A 27,768-nucleotide genomic window follows, 5' to 3' on the forward strand; every position below is an offset into this window, starting at 1 on the left:
CTCTGCAAACAGCTGAACTCTTTGGAGGAGAGTGGGGACAGCCAGAGCACAATACAGGACAGAGCCTCTGTGGGAGAGCGACTGAAGAACAACGGGGCAGCCAAGGAGACCACAGAATTACTCTTCCCCCAAATCCCCAATTCTGCACAGAGAAAGAAGACAAAGAAGGTGCAGAAAGCAACAAAAGCATTCTTTGCTTTCAGTCCACTAACAGAAGAAAAAAATAACAATAAGCTGAGCAAGATAATTTTCTCTGAGATCCAAATTCAAGAAGAAAGACGTGACACTGTGATGGCACAGTTGCATTGTTGATCAGTGCAACATCACCAAAATTATCGTCAGGGACTGTGGAGCTGTACTGCATGAAGGAAACGTTCACCTGGAAGAAGCCCACAGAAACAGGATGAGAGTGACTCTGAGGATCACGTGGCTGCTACTTTCACTAAGTGAGTACAGTTCCATACCAAATGCATCCACCTGGAGTCATGTGCTTCTTTAGGAGAACTGTACGGTTTACACTCCATCAGTTGAAACTTTCTCCAAAGGGTTCAGGATGTTAAACAAAGTACAAAATACAGGAGGAAGGTCTGAGTCTGATGGGAAACAACAGGTGTGCATCAGAAACTCTTTGCTTCAGATGAAGTATAGCCTGATGTTTACAGCCAAATATGTTCATTTTAACTCCAAGAGACATTATACAGTATTTGCACAGCATTAACGTAACGTGTTAGTTGATTCTTCTGACTGTTCATGTCATATAAACAAGATGTCTATTTAAAATGGACAAAAACACAACATGAATTTAAATTAAATGAATTTAAAAGCACATTTTCTGAATGTGTGATGTATTTTTGTCATCATACATCAGTCTCCTTAGAGATGAAACTTTAAGAGAGAGAGTCAAATGTTTTGGAGGACTTTACCTGAAATCCCGGAAAGGTTTCTGTGTAGTAGCTGGCTGTTTTTAATTTTTAATGACTGAATAGGGTGTTGTGTGGTTTCATCTAACAGGTTGTGGCTGTGGGTCTGAATAGTTATACCCTGTGATTGTTGAGGCTCAGTAGAAGTGAACGTTTTCATAATATGTGGATTAATAACACATTTTTCAGAGTAATAAGGTAATAAGTAATTAGATACTGATATTTTACTATGCTGATGTGTTTTCTACTGTGTTACTACTTGTACCACAGCATGTGTTATTATAAAAATATAAAGCTTTACAAAAGTATTCAAAGCGCTTATACTTTTTCACTTTTTGTGACGTTACAACCACAACATTTGGAGTTAGGTGATAGACTACCACCCTAAATTAGAGTATGAAAATGAAGATGGAAAACAATCTGAAGTGTGGTGTGCATTTGTGTTCAAGCGCCCCTCTTTAGGGGTTTTTCTCTACGAGCATCACACAGCTCTGGCTCTTGTCCTGCTGGAAGCTGAGCCTCCGCCCCAACCTTCAGTCTTTTGCAGCTTCTAACTGGTTTCTTGCCCCGTTTAAATCTCCAACCAATGTCTCAAGATACCACTAGCTGCTCTGTCCCTGCTGAGGTGGAAATAGCATGTTATTGCCGCCACTATGTTTTACTGTGGGGATAGTGAGTTCAGAGTGACCTGCAGATTGACGATTTACTAATTAGATGTCCATTGAATTCACTTAGCTGCACTGGATGTTGTTTAGGAGCATCAGAGTAAAGGGGCTGAATACAGGCCACATTTTCCTGCCTTCCTTCCACTGTTACACACTACTTGTTACACACTACATGTTATTTATCTCATAAAAGTCAAATAAAAGACACTGAGGATTGTGGCTGTAATGTGACAAATGTGGAAATTTTCTGTTTCTGAAATGTTGGAAAACGTTGGAAATTGTCTTATACCAGAAAAGTGGGGAATCACAGCTTTAACTTTGCACAAATTGACAAAAAGTAATATTTAAAAAGGAACAAATCCAAAAACTAATCTAGTTATTATATAAATTTTTTTTTTGCATAAAAGCTCCATGACCATGCCACTTGTTTAAGTCGAGGAGCACGAATTGCTCCTCACTCCGAAAAACACACAGACACACACATGCCAAGACCTAAGATCGTCGTCCTGATCCTGAATGAGTCAGAATAATGATGTACACCCCTGTCCTCCCCCCAGTTCTTTCCTGCCTGAAAGGCCAAAGAAGTGCTTTTCTTTAATCAAGCACCTGCCGCTCTTCAACTGCTGCTATAGCAGAATTCAGAGAGGAGGCTTTTATTTTTCCAACGGATAGAAAACACGGAGGACACAGAACCAGCATTTTGTCTGAAGGTGGTCAGCACTTTCCACTGACTGTGTAAACCCAGTTTATTTTAGTGCAACGTGAGCACACATCTGTGAATGTTTGTTCAACACTTAAGGTGATAACGGTTCCCATAAATAGTTAACCTTTTCTGCACATGGCAAAATTTTGAAGGGAAAACAGCCAGAAAAACAACTTGCCATATGTAGAAAAAAGTCCATTATTTGCCTTTTTCTACAACTTTCTCTATTCATAAAGCAATAGTGTGTGATTTAGTGCCATAATCTACCAAAAACCTGTCAGACTGCCCTACAAGCAGAAGCAAAAAAAAGAAAGTTAACATTGTCCATTACTCCAAACACTGCCTTCAATGATCTGAGGGGTCTAGATGGTTCATACCTCTAACCCTGAGATGTCTTTAGGCCCATGACTAATCTGTGCTTTATAGACTAGCAACAAGTTTTAAAATCTCTCTTTTTAACTGGGGGGGAGTTCAGTGATCTAAGGAGTGGTGTAATTTAATACATTATTCTGTTGTTGCTTAAGAGTCTTGCAGCAGCGTTTTGGATGAGCCAGGATACCATTTCATTAATCTAACCTACAGAAGCATGCAGACATTTTTCTGGGCTCTGTTTTGATGAGAATCCCCCGATTCTGGCAAAGATGACAGTAGGCAGATTTAGATTGAGTCCACAACTACACCCTTTTTGATGTGTTTTTGGCATTTATCACAAGTCTAAATGTTTGAGTGGGAACTGACAAGCATAGCAGGAAAGGTGAGCTGGTCTCAAACCTTGGGGTGTCTCAGTTCAAATCTGAGTGGGAATTTTCAATTCAATTCAAAAATACTTTATTAATCCCAAAAGGAAATTAAATTTACCAGGGGAGTCATACAATTACATAGTGGGTGTAGGTCCAGAACTCTTTACATGTAAGAGTCATGATTTTATTCTTCTACTTTTTAAAGTTGATATAGATAGATTGAAATCGTGTGTCCAAACTTTTGACTGGTAGTGTAAACACCTTGAACAGGTGGCCAGTATATCACAGAGCCCTAAACTAAATATATAGGTCTAAATCATGGCTATATGTGAATATAACATTAGTTCAGTTCTTAAAGAGGTTCAAGTTTAGCTCCAATATGAAGATCAGAAATTAGGTAGAAATTCTGACCCATTCAGTCATTGATTTCATCCACACACTTACCTAGCAACTGTAAGGGGCTTCAGCCGTGAGACACTGAAATATAAAGTTATGCGTCATATAAACAATGCAAGTGATGATGTAGTCACCTATAAACTGTGTAGAAGGCAGATTTAATTTAAAATTTTAATATCCTCATTTCATAAAGCTAAATTTACTGTTCAGAGTTCCTTAGGGTAAGGTTGGTTAATGATCCTGAGGCGTGTTTGTTCTGTCATGAGAATGGTCCCATGATGAACATATCTAGGACTTGTCCCAATGTTCTTCCGTTTTCTTGTCTGTAGCAGATACTTTACAGCACAAAGAATTACTGGTTACAAATTCCTTGTATTCCATTTCGGGAGACACCATCGCACTAAGCCTGTTCTTCCTCAACATTCCTTACTTCGGCTTAGAAATGGTGGGACGGAAACCTCGTTAAACAAAAAACAGCTTCCTTCCTCTCTGACGTCAGGGTTATGCAACACCACTTTTGAACAGTTCTCTGCCCTTGAATGTTTATGTAAGAGGCTTGTCAACAAGGCGATGGAGGATATATTCAAACTGTGTAATGATTTTCATGAGTTCATCAATGACAGCTCTAAATTGTCAGCTCTAACTTATTGGCTGCACAATTTCCTGTCATCGTATGGGTTCTTCAGGTATCTGCAGCCAACAGCTTACCATAAAGTTGTGGAGGAAGAAAGAATTAACTTGCCTTCATTATTGATTTTTAATTATTGCTACCTTTTGATTTAGAATCCACAAATACTAATCACTCTGTATTAAGTTTCTTTAAATAATATAAACTTTAAAAACTTGACACAGAGGCTGCAATTGGGATGTCTTAGTAACTTCAGCTGTTCTAATCACCCTTTGGTTTTGGACTTGTTTCTGAGTATCTGCTCTCAAAAACACAACATCAATATCATTCAATATAGATTTTAATCTCGTTGTAAACTCATATTGAGTGTCAAGATGAACTGACAAAAAAGTATTATTTTTTTGTTATTTTAATGTAGTTTATTTTGCATTGTATTCAGCTGGTTTGAATTTACAATTAAGTCACTGTTTTGTTAGCTTAAATATCAGAAAATACACTGTCAACTTACTTACTTACCCAGCACTGGTAAGGTGCTTGTTTTATTTCACCTGTTTAGCTAAACAATGCCTTGCAACAATATCCATACCTCTTGAACATTTTTGGTTCTCTTGAACTGGTCAAAATTCATTCTCGATTATAAGTTTTTACTTTTAGTTTGAGTAAAGCTCTCAGGAAAACTCAAGTTAAACATTGAACATGTGAGTGTTTCAAAGCACATGGTTTACAGCTGGTTATGTATATGGAAGAAAACAGGCAGCAGAGGCAACTTCCTTAAAGACGTAAATTGTAAGTTGAACTACAGCAGGTGATGTCATGGCATAGATAAATCGTATATAGTGTGGAGTTTTTAGAAGAGAGCAGTGTCATCATTTATCAGTGCCCTCCAGGACTTCCCCTCATCCACACGTCTTTCTTTTGCATCTGCTGCTTCACAACTTGTCCATTTCCTGCAAGATAGCCTGCCCCCGGGCTTTGTGGCCTGTCCGGACAGCAGCAGTGGTAGTGGTGGGAGTGGACTCTGACTGGCATATGGTTAATGGCTGAACTGGGAGAGACAGGGGAAACAATAGAAGGGAGCAAAACAAACGTTATCAACATCCTGGCTCCAGAAAAGGAAGGGCGTTAAGGTTGGAGACAACGCTGTGCACCCTTCTTTGATATTAGACACAGCTGTTTATTGAAATTTTCATGCTGGTTCTAAGGTGATCCATCTTTGAAACTACAAAAGTATTGTGATAAAATAGCAAACAGTTGCAAACACAACTGTAGTGCACAGCAGTTGTGGCTATCAGAAACAGTATACATTACAGAGTAGACAGAGAGGCAGTAGGTCATTCATGCACAGCCCCCAGCAACACACAAACAACAATTAGACAAGAGCCAGCCCCCACACTCTTCCAACCCCCCAAAATATCCACGATACAGTTGCAAACCCTGGCTATAAAAGTCACGAGCCCTGAGTTTATCTGTGAAATACCCTGGGTGACCCTTCTGAACCTCCATCAGATGACACCAAGATACAGTAAACCAACATGCTAAATATTTACTGTTTAAAACAGCTAAACCTTCTCACAAAAAAAGTCCCACAATGAGATGTTGTTGGAGCTTTATGGTTTACAGGGTAGAGCAGAGTTGTCCCTACCCCACCTGTTGTTGCATACCACCAGTCAGCTGGCTAACAAATGGCTGTCACTCTTTTCCCTTATTTACAAGAAATACTCATTTGGAAACAGTTTTGGCCATGTGCCATAATAACAGGCCATGTACAAACATTATTAATAATAACAGCAAAACAGTTGGTAAACTATGAGAGGCTTGTCTGTTAAGCAACTGACTGCAGGCTGGGTACCAGAGCAAAAAGCCTGACTATCTGTCCGTTGTCTATGCCTAAAGCTGATACCTATCTACAGTGGTCATTGGGCAAGAGGTGGGGTACCCCCTGGACAGGGCACTACAGTGACAAACAACCATGCACACACACACTATACTTAAGGGCAATTAAGAGAGGCCAACTGGACAAACAGCCATGTTGTTGGACTGTGGAAGGAAACTGCAGTTCCCAGAGAGAACCCATGCATGCACAGGAAGAACATGCAAATGCCATGCATAGAGAGGCCAGGATTTGTACCTGGGACCTTCTTGGTGCAAGGCAGCAGTGCTACCAATTGCACCACCATGCAGCCTATAGCCTGACTAATTAATAAGATAATATTTGCTTGTTATTATCTCAGTCTTATCCAGTTCAGAAAAAAAAACTAAGAAGGTTTGATGTTCTACACAATAAGAGCTTGAAGAATAGTACAACATTTCTTTGGTGGCTGTTTAATCTGTACTTCTACTTAATACTGTGAAACCACTGCATTTTTACTCATAGTTCTTATACCTCGTACATATCATATCAGCCCATGCCCACAACAAAGACATAGGTGTGTCATCAATTGGAATTGTTGGTGTCTATTTCACAGGCCCAGGCATGGAGCCCCATGCTGAATGCATTTAGATGTTCTATTATGTTACTCAGAGACAAAAAACCCTCACAGCAACATATATCTTCAAATGACTCTTAACATCTACTAATTCTGAGCAAGCAACTCATATGCGAAGACTTCGGTCCTGGATGCAGCTGTCCCTGGTTCGGGTCCTGGCCCCGGCGACCTCTGCTGCATGTCTGGCCCCCCTCTTCACTCTGCTTCCTGTCTGCCTATTTTCAATTATTGACAAAAAAACGGTCAATAGTGCTGCAAAAAGAAGAAACTTTTACTGCTTTTTAGTTATCCCTGTAGTAGAAAGATGCTATATTCCAGTGAATTTGTAGAAAAGGGGTGAAATCTTCAAAGTGGCGGGAGGCTAACAGAGAATCAGACCCCAGTTTTTAGAAGATTTTGTCAATTTAAAAAACAACTCAAACTGCTATGTGGGATACTACACTATATTAGCAGATTTGAAACAAATCTCCACATTCACAACAGAGAGTTAATAAGTTTGTCACAGTTTTTTGAACTGCGGCTCGTCGGTCCCCTTTATGTCTTCCAAAGTTGGAATTGGATTTTGTCAGATTGTGTAATTGCATTGAAGAAGATATATTACTGTCTCATACTTGATTATAAATCAACCTGTTGGTCTCACCATCAGCCGATCAGATGGATTTATACAGCGCGCTGTCCCAACTAAAACTTTAGCGTAGTAACGTGGAAGTGAAAGAACAACAATAGACATATCAGTGGTCTCCTATGAAAGTGTATTTATTTAATATCTGCAAATATAGAAGTGATCACATGGAATTGAACATTTCCAGTTTGAGAGTTTGAGTTGAACTAACCAGCTAAAATCACCTAATTCAGGGGGTCAGTTTAACTAGCTGTCTGCCTTCCACCTCTGAGAATTTATTCCGTTTTCGATAAAAATGATATTTGATTACATAACATCCAACCTGGCACAGGGACTTGTAGATCTAATGCACTCTATTTCAGTACTCTCCAGATGTTTTTCAAAGCGAGGCATGGACGGCACTTAAAAACAAGTTTCCTTCAGGGAGGAACTTGTGCCATGTGTAAATCACTTTGCGGCTTTGCAGATCTTAACCTCACAGACCCTCCTTCTACCCAGCATGCCAAACTCTACACCCAGGTGGACATTTATCAGTGCTGTGGCTGGTACCGTCATGGATCTACACCCTGCACCTCCTCATTCCTCACCTCTCTTCATCCTTCACTCCCAAGTGTGTCAGCATTCACTTAATCCGCCCCCTCTCTTCTCAGCTTTTAAGAAAAACACTGGACTGCTTCTCCAATAGCTCTAGGTGAATGTGTGTGTGTGGGAGACCTGCCCATCCACGGGCCTTCTCAGGTTTCTTAGATGAATGGTTTATCTGTAATCAGGTTAATATTCACATATTGCACAGACTAAAACACAACAATGCAGCATGCAATGATGCAAGCCACCCACTCTCTGGTAACACAGAGACAGCTCTGAAATGTTGTAAAGTTTTGTTCATCTGACTGCCACTCCACTAAAATATGTAGGTCTTACTATCTAAAGCTCAGAGCAGATAAAGACTGACAGGACATTTCACATTAAACTTTCACCAATAATTTGTTCAAAAGTTTGAAAAACACACTCATTTACAGCACTGATCTCACTGAACTCTTTCACAATTTGTCTGCCGCTTCTTCCATAGTGGGTCGCGGGGAAGCTGGTGCCCATCTCCAGCATTCCATGGGCGGGAGGCAGGGTACACCCTGGACAGGTCGCCAGGTCATCACAGGGCAACTGCACATTTGATGCCCAATTTTACCTGCGATTTCCAGTCGGATTAAGTCTGTTTCAGTTTGCATTAGTAGGGCAAGTCTGCACCGAAGTTTGTTCATGAGACTGAATAAAGACTGGAGCAGAGCCAACCCGAACACAGGTTCAAGCAGTTTTGAATTATTTGAGCCAAATCTGGATGCAGTCAGGAAGTGTAAACTGATTACCACAAACTGTTTCTATGAGCTGGTGAAAAATAAAGGGGCAGTACACAACATCAGCTGTGTGGTACTATTTTCTTCTGAAACCTGTATTTGTAAACCTGCAAAATTATAACCTTAAATGCAATCGACTGCAATTAGAGTCCTTCAGTCATGAAACAAAAATCTGTTGTAGCCAGTCTGTTAGTGGGAACTCCCAGTTTCTTGAAAACCTATGAAGACTGCGAAAGACTATGGCAAAACCACAAAATCTACCAAATGCATTGACGTCCATCTAACCTGATACGCCTGGCAAGGTGAGCTTATGGAAAGAAGCACCCAAGAGGTCCATGGAAACTTAGGAGGACCTGCAGAGACCCACAGCTGAAATTACAGCTCAATTTGCAAAGGCCGTTTGGGGGCTATTAACAAAGTGTGGCCACGAGACATATGTAACTGCTTTGGTCCAACCAGAACATGGACTAAAGCAGTTACATTTCTTATGTTAAAGTGGACATATCATTTAAAATCCACTTTTTTAGCTCTTAATACATTTTGTTGTGTACTTGGAGTCTGTAGGAGTTCAGAAAAGTTGAATTTAGCCTCTCCGTGTGCTGTATTCAGTTTTCTCTATCCTCTGTCACGATTTTCCAAGTGTTACGTCACAGTATTTTCTGCAGAACAGCTAAACAAAGTCATGGATTTCCGACTAATCAATTTCGCGTATCCGCCATATTTATTTCTCGTTGCAATTTTGTAGTCCTAGTTCAAGTATGCCTACGCTGAAAGAGGATAAGTTAGGTTCGGTTGTTGGCTGTTTTAACCCACACAATTCATTACACCGTCACCCACCATCAGAACCTCATCGAAGTATCTGGTTACATTAGATTTTTCATGGAAATGTTTCCACATCAGAAGGACAAGAGCCTTCAGCAACTTCTGCCAGTATCAAGAAGGATTTGCTGAAAGACTTCCTCTGATTAAGTGGTTGGTACCTTCTGTCACTGGAAACGACGGACAAAGCAAAGCATTCAGCTGCAGCTAACTCTGAAATGACAACAAACTTTATTTTAGACATGAATTGATTGTGCTGACATGACGTCCTGTCCATTGTGTTGACAGCAGTAGCATCGTGCCTTCTGATTATGTTAGTGTTGTGTGCTGCTTTTAGCTCCTTGAGGACAGAACAGTACTGCGTGTTTTTCAATAGTATTAATATATGAATAGTTTTGCTTTGTTTTTGCTGCTTTTGTCTTGTTTCTTTTATTTTTTATTATTATTATTATAATTATTTTTTGTCTTGTTTCTGCGCCGCTAGATAATTGTTATCAAAATGGCCGAACAAATTAAAATGCAGCGCTCTTTGACCTTGAGTGGGGTGGGGTTGCATTTAAAGAGACGGCACGGAAACAAGTTGCTCTCAGACACACCCCAGAACAGGTCAAAAAGGAGCCTGTGGAGCTACAATAACAAGGAGCTCAGACCAAAGTACTGCAGTTCCACTTTATATAGACCACAACTGAATGATTTAAGTGTGAAAAAGGAAGAATTTAAAGCATATTATGTCCCCTTTAAGCCAGTTCTGAACCAGAGATAGCTTCAAAATCATCTTACCAAGACTGGACAGTAGCTCAGTGGTCCAAAGTCCTCTGCTGACAAACTTAATAGAATTAAGATTTTGTTCTTCATCAGAATTTGGTTCCTGCCTACACTGCCATAAGTACCAATATCTGCCTTAGTGACCATGGTATATATTGTGCATGACTGGCGAGCAAACTAGTCTAAATAAAACCTCAAGAGGAATGTATGGGCTATTGTCAAGAGGAAGATGAGGGACACCAGAGCCAAAAGTACAAACCAGCTGAAGGTTGCTCTTAAAGCAATCCTTTACACCTCAGCAAATTCACATATCCACACTGATGCAATCATTTATACAAAAGGAGACCAAATATTGAGTGCATATACTGTTCAGTACATAGATATATGTTTGAGTGGGCCCACATTTCTGTATTAAAATGTCTTTTTTATTAGTCATCTGCAATTTTCTAATTTTCTTAAGATCTGAATTACGGTGTTTCATTATCTGTAAAACATAATCAGCAAAATGAACAAAAATAAATGTTTGAAACATTTCACTTTTGTGTTTTATTAATCCAAATGAGTTCCATTTTGAAATTAAATTACTAAAATACATTTCTTTTTTAATATTTTAATTTATTGAGGTGCAACTGTTTTAGCAAAAAAAAAAAAAAAAAAGGGGGGGGTTCATTGGCACCAAAAATTACTGCTTATATTTATCATATTAATTTCTGAATGTAACACTGTCTGTGTGCTGTATATTTGGTTGTAGGCAAATCTAAAACTAACTGTCCACACAGTAATACAGGTATAGAATATGTTTTGTATATACATCAGTTTTTGCCTTCTATAGGCTTGACATTCATCCCCAATAATACATAAAGCAACGCAGCAAAAATGATAGGGACAGTTAGAGAACAGACAGACTACAACCATACCTTTTTTTTTACTACTGGTCCTTGGTTGTAAACCTTTTAAATGCTTCCCTTTGGACCACGGTGTTCAACTGCTTTTTAAAACCAAAGCCAAAAAACCCCAACTTGGATCCAACATTTGATTAAAACTATAAACCAGATGGTGGAATGCACTGACTTTCTTCCAAAGAGGTTGGTACTCTGTTAATACCTTTAAAAGGCAGTTAAAGACATTTTTATATGTTTTATATATTGTACATTCCTGTGTTTTTTGTTAGGGTTACCCTTCTTGTGAAGCACTTTGTGTCATATAAATAAACTTCAAGTCAAACAAAGTGTCAAAGCTGTTTCCTGTAACTGAACTGAGCCAAGACGTAGAAGAGCCAGAGAAAGGACAGCGAGCCGGTTCTCACAGCTTCTGCTGACCCACCCTGGCCGTACAGTTGTAGGATCCATGCTGTACTGTAAAATGCAGTCAGGCGACAGAAATGAGGCCGACACATTTAGGCCTAAACAATAAGCAGATATTAAAATGTTCAGCAGCAGAACAAACAATTTTTGATTTTCCCTTCATGGATAGTGGTTGAAATTCTTCTTTTTAGTTTTCTTAAAGTTCTTTGCCCACATTTTGTGGTTGGATCTGAAACAATTAGAAGACTTAAAGTGTTCCTGATATTTGCTTATAGTACCTGGCAAACTCTGAACATATATTTTGTAGCATACCCTCCGAAGGATGGTAGAGACTCGACTGATGGTTTTAATGTGTATTGCCTTTCCACAATCAGCTCCATAAAAAAACCAATGAGAGAACTTGTAAGAAAATAAAGAAAACAACAAATCACATTTCTATAACCACTTCCATATATAATATCTGGTAAACAATCACAGCGCAAGCTTATATGAATAGTGAGCAGTTACGGTGAAATCACTCAAGCCGTGAACAACAGGCTAGCATAATTTTACTATACACACACACGTCGTCAAAATATAGTTACAACCAACACACTAACCTTGTGCCTCTTCGGGGGTTTGCTCAAATACACTCCTTTCATGTCACCGTTAATGTTTTGCTGTTTTACATATATTTCTTTCGTTTAACTTACAACCAACTTTATCACTTTACCGCCAACTCATTACTTCCATATTTACAGCTACATTTTTACCGGCAACACATAAAACCGGAAGTAGAATCATGTCACAATACAATTTGTTTTCCTCCAAATTGACTTATGAACAATGTAAGCTGTGGCTGCACGGTGGTGCAGTTGGTAGCACTGTTGCCTTGCAGCAAGAAGGTCCTGGGTTCAATTACCAACCAGGTGTCTTTCTGCATGGAGTTTGCATGTTCTCACCGGGTACTCTGGCTTCCTCCCACAGTCCAAAGACATGCCTGTTAGGTTAATTGGTCACTCTAAATTACCCTCAGGTGTACCCTGCCACTCACCCATAGACTGCTGGAGATAGGCACCAGCTCCCCTGTGACCCACTATGGAATAAGTGGTAGAAAATGACTGACAATGTAAGCTGCCCTCTGGTATACAAAACAAGAAACAGCCAACACAAAAGACAAAGTGGGTTTGCAACATATTTTGTCCTATTATTCCATCAAATGTGATGGACCAACACAAAGTTGTGCATAAATGTAAAGTGGAAAAAAAATTATGACATCTTAACATGATTTTCAACAGTTTGCATTTGTAATCAGCACCTTGAGAAGAACCTTTCTCTTCGCTTACAGCTAGAAGGTTTTGGGGGTAGGTCTCTACCAGATTTGCTCATCTAGAAACACAAGTTTTGCCCATTCTTCTTTCCAGACTATCTTCTCAGTTCCTCCTGGAGGAAACCTTCCCCATAGTATGATGCTGCCACCATATTTCAAAGTAGGAGTGATGTGTTCAGGGTGATGTGCAGTGTTAGCTTTCCTTCTCACATAGCACTTAGACAAAAACATGAAGACAAAAACTTTCAATTTTGGTCTTATCTAACCAGAATCACTTTCTTCTACAAGCTTGCTGAGTCCCCTGCATGACTTTCTTCTTGACACTCTTCCATAAAGATTCCCAATTGATGGTTTTCATGTCAAAAGATTCTCCCACCTGAGCTCTGGTGCTCTGCAGCTCTTCCAGAAAACCATGGGACTGTTGGCCGCCTCTCTGAATAATGCTTTCCTTGTCCGACCTGTCAGCTCTGGATCCACATGTGGTTCTTTGGACCATCTTTTAACTTTTAATAACTTAAAAAAATAAGCAGCAAATATTTTAAAGACAGATTTAACAAATACAGGTTTTAGCCATTTTTCAGCATTTTCATGGAATATTTCAATACTGCATCGTTTTTTCACAACAGAATGACACTAAAAGCACCAGTAATGCTTTTTCAGATCTTTTTTCTTGACATTAGTGTTGGGATTATGATCATTGATGAATTAATATTTATCAAGAATTATAATTGAAAATCCTAATTTGAGAAAATGTATTTCTTAACCAAAAATCCTCATTTATGAATCGAAACCAGAGATGTTCTCTGGTGTTGTAATTGTGGCCCAAAGCCCTTGATAATTACAATTATTAAATTCTCAAGAATAGTTGATAACTATTATTAGATGTCATTGTTTAATCAACCGTTTCTGCGGAAACGTGGGGAACTTTAACCTTATTTTGACTGACAAATCACTCTTGCGCAAAATAAACACAAACGCCTTCTCTTTATCTATATGAAATTTATTAAATCAACAGCCCTGATACAACTCGCTCATGAGATTCAATAATCTTCACCTAATCAAACATGCAAAGTTCTACACAAAAGGGTAAAATATCTAACTAAACCAAATAAAACAACAGCATTACGTGGGTATGAAATCAAACCAGCAGTTATGGCAAAAATACAAGAGGATTATGGTGTTGAATGAAGCTTTGGGAGCGCCACTCCCAAAGTGTAGCGTGGTTACTGTAAGTCATAAACCATCCCCCACCGCTGGGGGTCTGCGCACACAAAGAGTTGTAAAACTTTTGGCGGCAACTAATAAAACATGAAGCTGAAGACAAAGAAATGGTTGATGTTCACCATGAAGTTATTATAGCAGTTCAATTTTACAGCGCACCTGAGCTTGCTCTCAGGCGTTTAAACAACACAGCAAAACACACACAGCTGGGAAGCACAGCAGCTTTCAGATATCCAACAGCAGTAAAAGTTTCAATAAAATGTTGCATGCACATACAGTTTAGAACATATTAGACTATAAGTGACGACTCTAAATCGCGCAAAAAAATCCTACTCTATCCTGCCCACGCTATTTCTCATAAAGAAATAAAAATAAAAAAGGATGGATTTTACTTGATGTTGTCTCCTCTGAGCAGAGGGAGAGAGAGAAAGGGGTTGAAGAGTTCCACGCGTCTGTGGATACTCAGCAAAGCAGTCCTTGTGGCCTCCTTGGCAGAAAGGTGAAAAATATGACGGACCGTCACTAGTCGACTGGAACAAAAAAAAAACAAGGAGGAAAAATTGCGTCTCCTTGAAAACTCCGTGTTTTTTTTTTTGGTTACTTGTTAAACCCACGTCTTTCATTGGTAACGTTGAAAACTTACAAGCCTTCTTATTCCTGTAAGCTTAATTCGCTTAGTTTTCTCGTTGGCCAACGGGGAGAATGAATGGAAGTCCACGTGGGATTTTCTTCTCCAGAATGATGCTCCAGTTGCGAGGTAACCGCGTCTCGGTCCCAAGCTGAAAAGCAATGGTGGGCCGTCTCATACTCTGTTATATAGTTGACTGTGGCATCAGAGCTGCGACGCCCCCGTCCTATAAGCCACGGTGCCCGCTGGGATTTGTAGTAGCGGACTGTCCTGGGATACAAAATGGCCGATGATGCCATAAGGCCTGGTGGCGTCCAGCAACGTGCAAATGGTCCAACATTCAGCAAACAAAATGGTCCAACATTAGATTAGAAACGGTGTGCTTTTTTAGCATAACTTTCCACAACTATAAACATCCCATAGAAGAAAATGTATCCATACTCTTTTCGTTAAAGTTTTATGTTTTACTTTCTTTTAGAACCTAGGAACAGAAATAAAATGGTGGTTGTTTAAACAAATTTTCTAAAGAAGATATTTACCAAGAATTATGAGTTGTATTTAGCTGGACTCAGGGCAAAAATGACCCTTTGATTGTAAAGGTTGCAGACCCATGGTCTAGGTGGACAACCAAACATGTCAAACATGTTCAGATAATGTTCTGCAGACTCCTCTAGAACCTGTGGAGACAAGGACTCTTCATAAAATGAAGAACATTTGGAAAACCCTGAGCATCCTCTTCATCAGTCATTCAACAACAGTGTCTTCAGTCAGGGGTTTCTTCAGATCCGTTGTGGGACAGACCGCTACAGGAGATCTTTCTTGCCCACAGCCATCAGCATCTACAACAGCTCTTTGAAGAAACCTGTTTAATACAAGTCAAAACAATATTTAATTTCCTTTTAGAGTTGTTGTGCTACAATAGGTTTAGTTATGGTTATTAAGGATTTAACCAAACAACCTTTGGTCTGTCAAGTATTGTCCTATGAATACCAGCAAAATATGCCTTGGAATCAGAACAATAGATGAAATAGGTAATTCAAGCAGTGGCTTTCTCAAGCAGCAAGCCCTGCACACAATGAACACAGACACCGACGTTCTAAAAGGATTCCAAAATGTATTAACAAAAACAGTTCAGGTTCAAATATTTTCTGTCAACAAACTCTATAATTAGACCAGTAACACTTAACTAAAACTACTAGCCAACGTGAAAGAATAAGGAAAACCAAAAGACTACAAAAAAAGAGAAAAGAAATTGTTTGGGAAAATCAGTTAATGCAGTTCATTCTCAGATTAAGAGTTTATAACAGTCTCTTTGTGTAGTTCTTCATCCATGGCTGGGCCCAACAGGACTAATAGAGCTTTTATGAATTTAACTTAAACTGAATGATGGATTAAACAGAACTCTGTGAGATGTTCCAAGAATGGGATATTGCTTTATAACTTAACAATTTTGTAGTATGCTTTGGGTCTGCTAGATGACTTTGGGGTATTACCAGTATTGGTATTGGCCCGACTTTTCACAATCGGTGCATCTCAAATAAGAGGGATGTTTAAGTAAGAATGATTACACAAGAAATCCCCACATAGGGAGGTGAAGAAAAACATGATGTGCCTTTGATAGATTACAGGTGGTATATATGTATGTGTGTGCATGTGTGTTTTGTATTGAGAAGAGAAGAATCAGTCTGTGCTGTCACCTACAACAAAACAGATTCAACAGCAACAGCTTGGGTCAGAAGAGGTCATCCTACATATAAATGCATAGAAAGACAATCTGAGACGAATTGTTGTGGTGTTTTAAAAGAATTTGCTATAGTAAAATTTTGTTACCAGGAAAGATCTGTGCAAGGTACCGATGTTTGGTGACATTGTATCATAAAGTATTTGCCTCCTGAAATATTTTTTAGGTCTTGCTTTTTTATCATTTTTTATCATTTAAATCATGAGCCTTCACTTTAACCGAGTCAAATAAGACATGTGTCAATGAGCATCTGGAGTAATCTTGATAGGTCAGCCACTTTAAGGAAAATTCACTACTTTTCTATGTTTTTTCCATGTGTAGATATTTTATGTTGTCAGACAGGACCTATTTAAGTGATTTCCTGATTCTGTAGGTTTGTCAGTAATCAGGCTTGGGTGTGACTAGTGAAACAATCAAAGCTAATTTATGATTAAAAGCGTTTTGTTTTTTTTTTCACATATGTCCAGGTTGGTTAGGATAATAGATGATATCCTTCATAAATAAAATCATTTGAAAAAAAATGCATGTTGTATTTACTTAGGTCATCTTAGATATTGACTGACTGCAAAAAAAAAAGCAAACATAGAATAAATTTGTAATGTGACAAATACAGGAAAAAAGTAGGCATAAATCCCCCTGAAAAAGTTTATTCCTTCCAGCTGGAGGTGATTTCTTCCTATAATAACCTAATTTTCTGGAGAAATGCTGCTATATAAATAAACTAAACCTTGGCCTGGTTTCATCTATCCAGCTTGAAAACAAATTGTAGAATCCTACCATGTAATGAAATAATGTTAAAAACAACCTTCAAACTCTCATACGCCATGAAGACAAATAACTTTCTCACACTCATTAAAACCCGTCTCAGCTATTAAAACCATAATCTCAGTAAGCAGTGCACAATATGTCAAATACACTTTGATGTATCAAAGGGGCTTCTCTAAGTGACGAACTTTGACACTCACTGCCTTAGTAACAGTGTTGGGGGCAGCAGACTGAGAGCTGATAGCAGCTGATAACAGATGTCTCTGTGCTGAGTAGTGCTTGGCTCCACCATTCCCCACTGGACCACAACAGAACGTTTTTCCTGCAATTGTTGAATCTAAATTAAAAGCAATCTGTGGGTCTAAATGTGGGAGAAATTGCTTACTGTTTTAAGGAGTGCATTGATCCTTGTAAGGATCTGGAGCTTGCTGTGAGTTTTTTATTTTTTATTTTTGATAAATCTGTTACTTCTCTACTTCCTGTCTTTGTGACAGAGGATATATTTCAGATCTTAAAGTGATGAGAGCCACAACCTGAAGCAAAATAAAGGCAAAATAAAAGTCTCCTCATCTACTGGTTTAGAGTTTCCTTTCAGAAATAATGCAGTATGTTTTTGCAGATGGAGATGCATCACACTTTAAGAAGATTTCAAGAGGAGCCCTCCAGAGCTAAATTTCTGGCCTGTTTCATTTCCTATTTTTATTATTTTCAACTGTCAGAAATATTAAAGCTAAAGCACACCTTTATACAGATGAAAATACATACAAAGCCATACTATGCAAACTATACTCCTGTTTAAGTACATCTGTAACACCTTTAAATACTTGTGATTTTCAGTGCTTAGGTTGGTTTTTTATTTAGAGTACCAAGAAAGTTTTTTAAATTTAGTCCAACTGCGTTCTTATTTTTGCTCCTTGGTCATGGAATAGTCTTCAAAGTACACTAAGGCTAGACACTTAAAAAGGTTATACATATTTACTGAGCCTCTGGATATGTTCAACGGTTTGAAAACACAGGGGCATAAGGTGGATATGCCAGAGGGTGGAAGGCCATTGTTTTCTGTCCGTAGAGTCGAGTGAGGACTGTTTATGGGTCACTTAAAAACAGGTTGTGGTCATGGGTGTGGTGCCTCCAAGTTTATTTTTTGCAGTTTCCTGTTCTGATTGTTCTAAATAGAGAAACAGAAAACGATGGTGAGCGAAGGCTGTAGCTCACTGATGTCCCCACAGCAAGAAATCAAAGAGAAAACGCTAGCTGATCCCACTGCATTAAAATGAAAGAGATTTCTTAATGAGAGGGCAGTGTTTGTCTTAAATGTTTAGCAGATCAAAAGATAATCTAAAATAATGACTTAATTTCCGTTTTCTCTGATTTAACCTTAAAAAGAAATACAAGGAGATTTCTTTTTTCCTCACATCATGTAGAGAGAGTATGACAAAATATGTTAACTTCAAATCAGTGATCAAAATCAAATCTACTATTATTTAACTACTAATTAACTAAGAATAAAGCAAGAATAGGATTAAACATAGGGTTAATCTATAAATTATTTATAATCATTAGAAGAGCACTCAGAAAACAGTAATTAAAGCTAATTAAGAAGCTAACAAGGTATGAACCAGTCTATTATAGGCCACAAACTAAGAGAGTTTAGTTGTCATGTAAAAAGTTTTAAAATGTTTTTCTAGCATATTTGGCCATATGGGTATTTATTATCAATTTTAACAATGCTGTTGTGATGGATACACCACACACCTGCTTTTATTTCTACTTAGAATTACTGAAAGTACACATAGGCATATCTTCTCAGCTGCACACGATGAGAAAATCATTACTTAGCATTGTGAAGTTTGCTTGTCTCGTTTAAACCATGACCTTACTTTGGTGTGCTCCTGAATGTTGAAGATCTTTTATGTAACCCACTTAGATATTCACAGCAGGTAATGTTTTTATTTGTTCTACTCATAGGCATCTGTTCAGAGAGCAGCAACATCACTGCCCTTACGGAAGAGGCGAATTCTACTCTTGCAGAGGCAGCAGGAGGTGCAACTACTGTTACCATAGATACAACGGCAGTCCACGTTACAAACAAACCAACTATTGCTTTGACTGAATCAATGGCAAATACTGAAGCCCAAACTGTAGCAACATCTGTTGATACTGTTAATAAAGCAGCATCATCTACACAACAAACAGCCACAACAGTCAGAAACCTCCCTGTCCCACTTTCTACAGCTTTGATTGCTACTACAACACAGTTAAACTCCAGTGCGAAGATTTCACCCGCACCTGCCAGCACTTCAGGGAGGCCTACAACTCAAACCACTGTTATCGCCAGCTCCACTATGGCTGTCACCATGGCCAAGGCAGGGACCCAGGCTACAGTGCTTACTGGCACTAACATCCTGGTATCTGATCAACCGCTGTTGACTAAACCTACTGGATCCAATGGAGGCTTTAAGGCATCTACTGTACAACCGGGAAAAAATGGTGATGAGATGATAACCAGGAAAACAGAAGCTCTGACAACTGTTCCATCGGTGGAGGCAACGTCTAAGAAAACCCTAACAATGTCAACGGCGAGGAAAGAGGAGAGCAATTCAGGTAAAGCATGTTTTAGCCCACAATTACCTGAAGCACAACATATAAAAATGATCAAAAATGTCTTTGTTCATCTAGACATTGTTGCATTTTTTTTCAGACTGAATAAGGGGCATTCATTAACATAAATTTTTGGCACAGATTTTTCATTTGATTTAGGTCTGGACTTTGACTGGACCATTCTATTGTAGCATATTGTATTGTGTCTGCATTATTATTGTTCTGCTAGAAGGTCTCAAGTCTTTTACAGACCCAAACAAGTTCAGAAATGTTTTGTATTTAGCTCCATCCATCTTCCTATCAACTGATTATTTGCACAAGAAAAACATGAAAGCCAAACTGAAGATCGACAAAAACCAGGACTTCTGGAATAATCTTCTTTGGATCGAGTCTAATTGAATCATTTGGATACTAGAACAGAGGACATGTTTGCCATAAACCTGAATTCTACCGTTTAGATGCTGTTTAAGTGTTGCCCATCTGTGAACAAACTCCAGCTGGTGCAGAACTGGAAACTTCAACATGACAATGATTCAAAACCTACCAGTAAGTCCACCGAGGACTGCATGGAAATTATGAAATGGAAATTCCTGGACCCAGTCAGAGGGAGAATCTTTTCAAAAACCGATATCAGATAGTAGATGGCTACATAAACTATTAGGGCTAAAAATAGCTATTTTTAGGATTGCATGTCTCCAGCCTTTCCTCAATTAGAATACACATTGTTGTCATCTTTTGTCTAAACATGTCTTTTGTTTAACCAATCACTGTCATTTTTAATTCAAGGTACCACTACAGCAACCACAACAAACATAAGGTTGACATCAACTGGATCTACGAACCAAAGTGGGATCCCCGAGAGGACCGTCACCTCCAGCCAAACCTCTACTGCAGAAGTCTTACCTGTCACAACGGAAACCCAGTTCCAGGCAACCATCATAACAACACTGGCTGGGACAAAAGAGTTTAAGGTAAGCAAAACTATAATGGATATGCTGTCTTTAATTAACACCAGTTTTAAAAAAAAAAAGAAAAAATACAAATGAATAATTTGTTAAACATATTCTTTTTTTTTTTTTACAGTATTCTCTAAGTGAACCAACGGTAAGTTTTTTTTTTCTGATTTTACTTGAAGTTTTTATCAAACCCATGAGAATTGTTTCTATTCATACAAATAAAAAGAAGCAATAAACACAAGCCTGTGACGTTGTTCTATCAGCCCACACCTTTCCCATCCTTTTTTCAGAGGTCCTTGATTTATGGACACTAGATCCAACAGAACTGCAGCAAAACAATACTATATTTATTTAGGCACCGCAAATCTGAGTAGCCATCCTGCTTCCTATTTTCCATCTGAATTTACATTTTTACTACAGATATGGTATCTGGAGATTAAACCTTAACTGTTCTACCCAAGGAGAATAATTCACTGTATTTCAACTGCGATACTTGTTTATTTATAGAGCATTATCTCCATAAAAGATAAACACAATTACATAGAGAGCATCTGTGAACATCAACTCCCAAGCTTTCAGTTCTGCATTGAATTTCAATTGGTCAGGACTTCGACTGGGCCATTTTAACACATAAATATGCTTCGATTGGAACCATTCTATTGGACCAATTGTTGAATGTTCAGGGTCATCGGCCTACTTGAAAATAAACCTCAACCCCATTCTTAAGTATTTTGCAGCTTCTCACAGATTTTCTTGAATGATTGCCATGGATGTAGCTTTATTCACATTCCAATCAAATCTGACTAACTTTCATGTACTTGCTGAAAAACATCATCCCCACAGCATGATGCTGCCACCCCATGTTTCACCATGGTGATGGTGTGTTCAGGGTGATACACACTGTTTGTTCTTCGTCACACATTGTGTTTTGCATGTAGGCAGCAGGGTTAAGTTTAGTGTCATCTGACCAGATAACCTTTTTCCACATGTTTGGTAGGTTTGTAGTTTTGCCATACTCTTTCTATTTTAAGATGGTGGTTTTAACATTGCTCTGTGAGATGTCCAAAGTTTGGAACATTGTTATACTAAAACCTGTTAACTTCACAGAACCGCTGGATTTATATTGTGGTTTAATTACACACATGGGGATTCTGTTTATCAGTTAGCCAATTCTTCACACTGGATTTTATTTAAGGTGTGATACGTTTGTATGCAGTGGTGGGGACGAGCTGGTTAGCTTCAGAGCAGCACTCCTTTATAACTAATGGTGTTCTTCTAGTGGTTTTGCGACTCTGGATTCGTCATGTATGCACACACTGTTGCAGGATCTGACTGCCTTCAGAGTTTGATTTGTGAAAGGCTAAGAGGAGGGTCTGTTTTCAAGGCCTAAATGCTAAACTTTGTAATAACGGCCTGGGAAAAGGTTGCTAACTTTAGGCATTTTTGGCTCAACTGTTGTTTAAGCTAAAGCAGCAGTTCACAAATCAACTGTTGGTTATGGCTGCTTTCATAATGCAGCTATGATGTCATCTTACTCACTTGGTGTTATGTTCTGTTGAGGTACCTGTTGTATAATATCCTGTCTTTGACATTTTTTGACAGTCTAATGATTAATTTTTGATTCCAAATAAGAATCACAGTGTGAGAAAAATCTGATTTTAAAAGGGGAAAGTTAAACATCTAGTGGGGCATGTAGACTCCGTCTAACAGAATAGGAAGCATTGAAGTCTGATATAAAAGGAATCAAGGATTCCAACAACAGGGTGGAAAAACACCTCGGTGGAAATCTTTCCTGCCTGTCACTAATTTCCTTTGTTCCCACATCTTATTTATATTCTCAGCCTTGTCTTTGACTGCCAACATACACAAGGCCTTCACTGACAATAATTATCCAAACATCACAGCATAGGAAGCTCTAACCTCTGACCACGGAGTCCTGTCTCTGTCTGTAAAGTATTTTAACTCTCGTTTCCTTTGAGCAAAATTATTAAACCATGTGCCTTTCACTTGCAGCCAAATCAAAACCCAAATCTGGTGGCCTTGTGCAAGAGTTTCATGTCACACCTGCATCATGGAACCTGCACCCTGAGACTGCAGAACGACAAAGTACTCTTTGAAAGTTTGGAGATTACTGGCGGCCAAGGTAAAACAGCCTCCACCTTTTATGCAGTCACATCTCAGATTAAAAGCTATTTTATTTCAACTCTTGCCAATTCATGTTACAGTCAATGCCAGCCTTGTAAAGGAACACTATGCAAAAATTAAGGAAGAAACTGACCAAGTATGTATTATGCTGTGGACATTTTATTCTATGGCTTGTGTGTCAGAACTGTGAGTCAATCTCTTCTTGTATTGTTTGTTTGAAGAAACTGACAGACAAAAAAACCCTGATAGCCATCCTGGCATCGTGTGGAGCCCTTCTCATCATGATCATCATCCTTGGCATCTGTGTGTCCCATCGCCGCAAGCCATACAATGAGAACCAGGTAGACATTAAACATTTACCCTCCAGAAAAAATTGTTTTTGCTTGTTGAACTGCTATCTAACAGAAAAAACAAACATAATTACCTTATTGGCTGCAAGTAATATTGTATTAATGTTTTGGAGTGGCTCAGCCAAAGTCCTGACAAGAATCTGATAGAGAATCAGTGGTGGAAGCTAAATATTAGGGTAATAGCAAGGAGGTGTTTCGATCTCAGACTTGGAGCTCATGAAGAAACATAAATATTCAAGATACCAGAGAAGACATTTGAATACTGGTCAGCAGTTATATAAATGGTTTGATAAATATAATACCAAGAGTTTTCCAATGATTGTAGAGTAGTAAAAATATTTGTTTAATCTAATACTCCTTTTGCATTGCTTTATTAGCTTTTAAAAGATCCTCATTTGTCTCATTTCCTATCAGAAACAAGCTTCTTGGTTGCATAAAAAGAATTTCAAATCTTACTTTGCCAGGGCTATGGATAGTTTTGGATTTAACTCTCCTTTTGTTGCCATGTGAATTTAGTGCTGTGTAAATTACATTATTGTGTACCCAGTCAGTCAGTTAAGTGTTTATCAATCATTGAACATGTTTACTACATTAACTTAATCATTTATGTTCCCACGGATCGTTACCAATTATATATTTACTCTCGGTACTTTTCAGTGCTACATTTTATGATTCAGTGATAATGTACAAGTCAGCTGTAGATTATGAGAAAATCCCCAAGAGCTACAAATGGGAACAATGTTTAAATGTATTCCTAATTCATAAAGCAACTAACAAACAAATATAAAAATGACTAAAAGGAAATGATAAGTACTGGTCTGCATTAATGAATGAATGTTTAGCAGTCCTATTCAGCTGATTAAACCCTAATTGTTGTTCAGACTTCATCAGACTCCCATGAAATCTTTTGTCAAAAGTCCTCCACTTAATCTGATTTTAATCTAAAATAAAAAAAAAAAAAGGGGAAGAAATGGATTTGGCTTCACTTTTCTGACACCTGTTCATGTCCACTTTCACAGTAGGCAATAAAGAAAAAAACGTTTCGCATCTTGGTATCTGATCCGACACAGGAATTTCTCTCGGGGCAAGGATCCAGCAGTCCAGGGGTGTACAGATAGCTTTCAGTATAATCAGACCCCTGTCAGGCAATTTCATTACTGACTTAAAAAGTTCTCAGAGACTTTGTCTTTTCCTCTGTGCAGCAACACCTGACGGAAGAGCTGCATACGGTGGAGAATGGTTACCATGACAACCCCACACTGGAGGTGATGGAGGTGCAGCCAGATATGCAGGAGAAGAAGGTGGTGCTCAATGGTGAATTCAGTGACAGCTGGATCGTCCCTATTGACAACCTGATGAAGGAGGACATGCCCGACGAGGAGGACACCCACCTGTGAGGACAAGGCGACTGAAACTGGTTTCTACTGTCGCCTAACAGTCCTGACTTCCACGCCCTTTAAGGAAGTATGCCACACTGAACAGAGTTTCTGTATGATGAATTTCTGTTGATGTGTGGAATAGAGACAAAACACAACATTGAAACACTAAATTGAAAAACTTCATCAAATCAGTCACTGATGAGATACTATGACAGTATTTGGCATTCTCCGCACCCCCAGCCAACCCTATCGGTGGTACCTACTTGCTTGGCACCAACACTTGCACCTGTATGCAGATTTAAAAGATGTCACAACTCATCTGACAAATATCAGTGCGTGTCTCACATGCAATTATGCCTTTTGAAAACCAACCAAAACGCTGGACATCACTCCACTTTTTGAAGCAGGGTGAAAATAGAAGTAAAAATGCTGTACTACCTTTCTCCCCTATTCACAGCAGCCATTAAGCATGCCTGCTCAGCAGGTTATACCCCACTTCCCATTGGCTGGAGTTACAAATATACAACAGAAAACTCATTCAGGCCACAACTGTGAGTACTCTTTTTTTAAGGCGCCTATGCCCCCCCGATCAAATGCCGCTCTAAGTGAAGAGCCATATCCCCCATGTCAAAAACACCAATGCCCACTCACAAAAACGTATATCATTAATTACACCTCTAATTATGAAAACATGAGATATCCTAACAGGGTTGCATTTATTGGTTTTCTGAGTTTGACACTGGAATCTGGTAATGTTTGGTCAGATGACTTGATTATTCATTTTAGGGTTGTGAATTTTAGGATTTTAACATAAATGGAGTCACATTTCAGCTGAATCAACACAGGGTATAAAATCCTGAGCTCTCTGACAATCAGAACTAGTTCAAGTTGGACCTTTGTTAGTATCATTTCTTAAAACAAACCATGATCATCGGTAGATTGTCCTTCACACAGGACTGTGCACTCAGTATTTCTAAGAAATTGGCATTCCCATTAAAAAAAATGTGGTTTTGGCTTGGATTTGGTGAAATGTGAAGATGAAACTAGTAATGAGCCGGAGGTGCCCATTACACGCTTATTGGGTCTTCAAGTTTAAAATCAAAAGAAAGTTTTTGAAAAAGTGTTTCCTTGTGAGGAATTTGCTGTTGCACTTGCATAAGACCACCATAAAAGCTGTTATTCGCTGTGTTTTATTTTCCTAAGCAATCTTTACCTTCAGATGCAAGGCCTGGATGTTGCTTTTAACTAGTCAGTTAATTCACATAATTATTCACCTGGTATCAAAATATTAGCAAAATATTTGCATTAAACTTGATATTAACAGTATCAGGTTTAAATACGAGTATCAATTTTTATTTATTTAAATGTAAGGTATTACTTTGTACCTGCTACTTGTAGCTGAGGGTGCTGCTGTTGGCATTCAGTTGCCAGTTAAGCAACAAATTGACTTGATCTAGCGCCGTGACAGGTAAAGTTGTACATTTAGCGAAGAAAACTACCACCGGTTAACTGCGACAAATGTGTTTTAGATAGCTGCTTACTCCTCCAGTGAACTAAAACATAAATCTAACAGTCTGTAGAATGTAATCAATGTTGACATGAATGTGACTAAAATTATGCCCGATGATGTTCCAGGATCAATGTGCACAAACAAAATAGACAACACTGAACAGAACCAATAAATCCATACCATAATTGTACACAAATTTCTGATGCATAAATTACAACCACCAAAACAACACGCTATTAGGGTTTCAGTCTGTCCACCCATAGTGCTAGGAGATGGAACCAGGAAAGAGCAGGCAATCCTGCACCAGTATGGTTCTGATGCTGCAGCATATTGGCAGTATTGAGATGTCAGTTTCTCCTTTTGCACTACCCACTTGTGGAGAACCACTGGCACCATTCTTGGCCCCATTTTGTTCTCCCGCTGCACCCTTTTTAGCTTTAAGAAAAAGTCATTTTTTAAAGCTGCTCCAGTGATTCTCAGCGAGGACAAATTACTAAAATGACTTCCAGGTTATAATCACATGGAGCCATCTGGTAACTATCTGGAACTATTTTCTGAACGCTGGTAGTAACCAATATTCCAAACTTTTAAGAATAAAGGTGTAAATTAAATGGATAGCTCAGATTCTTTCGTGAGCAGATAATATCTTACCTGCAGTGGATAGCTCCCTGAATGTCTACATTGCTGACAGGTTAGCTTTCACCTGAGCCTGAAGCCAACAGCCAGAACAATTGGGACCAAGTTTCTACAGTGGTTTACTGGAAAGTCTGTCTTTTAACCCTTAAACCATGTCCTGGTTGCATCACTCGGGTATTTTCAAGTAAAGATTAATGATATTTGCAGGTATTTATATAAAGTAAGACCTAATTTACCCACAATCTGTAGCGATGACAGTCTCAGAAGCAGGTGCAACACAATTTAAAGGGAAATGAGTAAATGCCATTTTATAGAATTTTACTCCGTGTTAATTTGCTCCGGATGTTTGCTCTGGTGGTGCGCCTCAGAGTGCTTCATAAGGAAAAGTCCTTGTTCCACTCACGAAGAATGGTGGAAACATTGTAATGGAAAACAAAGAGTGCTATCAAACATTTCAGACTGAAGTTTGTTCAAAGCTGTTGGAAAAATCGCTTTGGTCTCGACACAAGGCTGATCAGGCAAAAGTACTCCGAGTTTATTTAAACTGGACACTTTGAGCTCTTACCAAGGAATTGACTGTTCGCCTCCATACTGTATAATCTTGTCACTAAAAGCTGTTAAAAGCAAACCTGTAAATACCTGTAAGATGTATTTTCTTTTGCAAAAGATTTTGAAGTTGTTGCTGAATCAAACTACACACAACTTGGATTTGTCAATAACAAACCGTTCACACAGAACCCAAACCTATTTCACAATTTCCTTCTACTACAACCAATTAATAACTTAATATATATTTACTTCAATCTTTGGCTACATATATATAAAGAAAATCCGTCACTGTGGGTTATTCAATCTAAGCCTCCCATTCCTGTTTTGTGTGTAAAGTCTCACTTTTATTATAGCTGTGCCACTTTCAAAGTATGTTACTTTTATTTGATGTATTTATGGTTTGTTTGCTGCTGCAGGCAGACAACAGGGGTCTGAAACACTGGAAACTGTAAATTGTTGATGGCTACGGCTGTCGTCTTCTTGTATCTGGTTAGATTTACTAATAAAAAGCGTTTTTCCAATTTACCTGTGCAGTCTCTCTGTAATACATCTATAACGCCACCAGGGGGTGGAAAAAC

The 27,768-nt window shown here is 38.7% G+C and overlaps 1 protein-coding gene across 1 annotated transcript; it reads left to right on the forward strand.

Annotated features, from left to right (window-relative positions):
* On the forward strand, positions 1–27,715 carry podxl (podocalyxin-like). The gene is made up of 8 exons (XM_047389889.1): positions 1–446; positions 19,033–19,668; positions 20,452–20,636; positions 20,749–20,769; positions 22,635–22,764; positions 22,847–22,902; positions 22,988–23,107; positions 24,319–27,715. The coding sequence occupies exons 1-8, from the start codon at positions 404–406 to the stop codon at positions 24,511–24,513; spliced, it is 1,386 nt and encodes a 461-aa protein (XP_047245845.1). The 5' UTR covers positions 1–403; the 3' UTR covers positions 24,514–27,715.
* Positions 27,716–27,768: the final 53 nt, after the last annotated feature.

This window comes from Girardinichthys multiradiatus, chromosome 17 (assembly GCF_021462225.1).
Source record: "Girardinichthys multiradiatus isolate DD_20200921_A chromosome 17, DD_fGirMul_XY1, whole genome shotgun sequence".
Lineage (NCBI taxonomy): Eukaryota > Metazoa > Chordata > Actinopteri > Cyprinodontiformes > Goodeidae > Girardinichthys > Girardinichthys multiradiatus.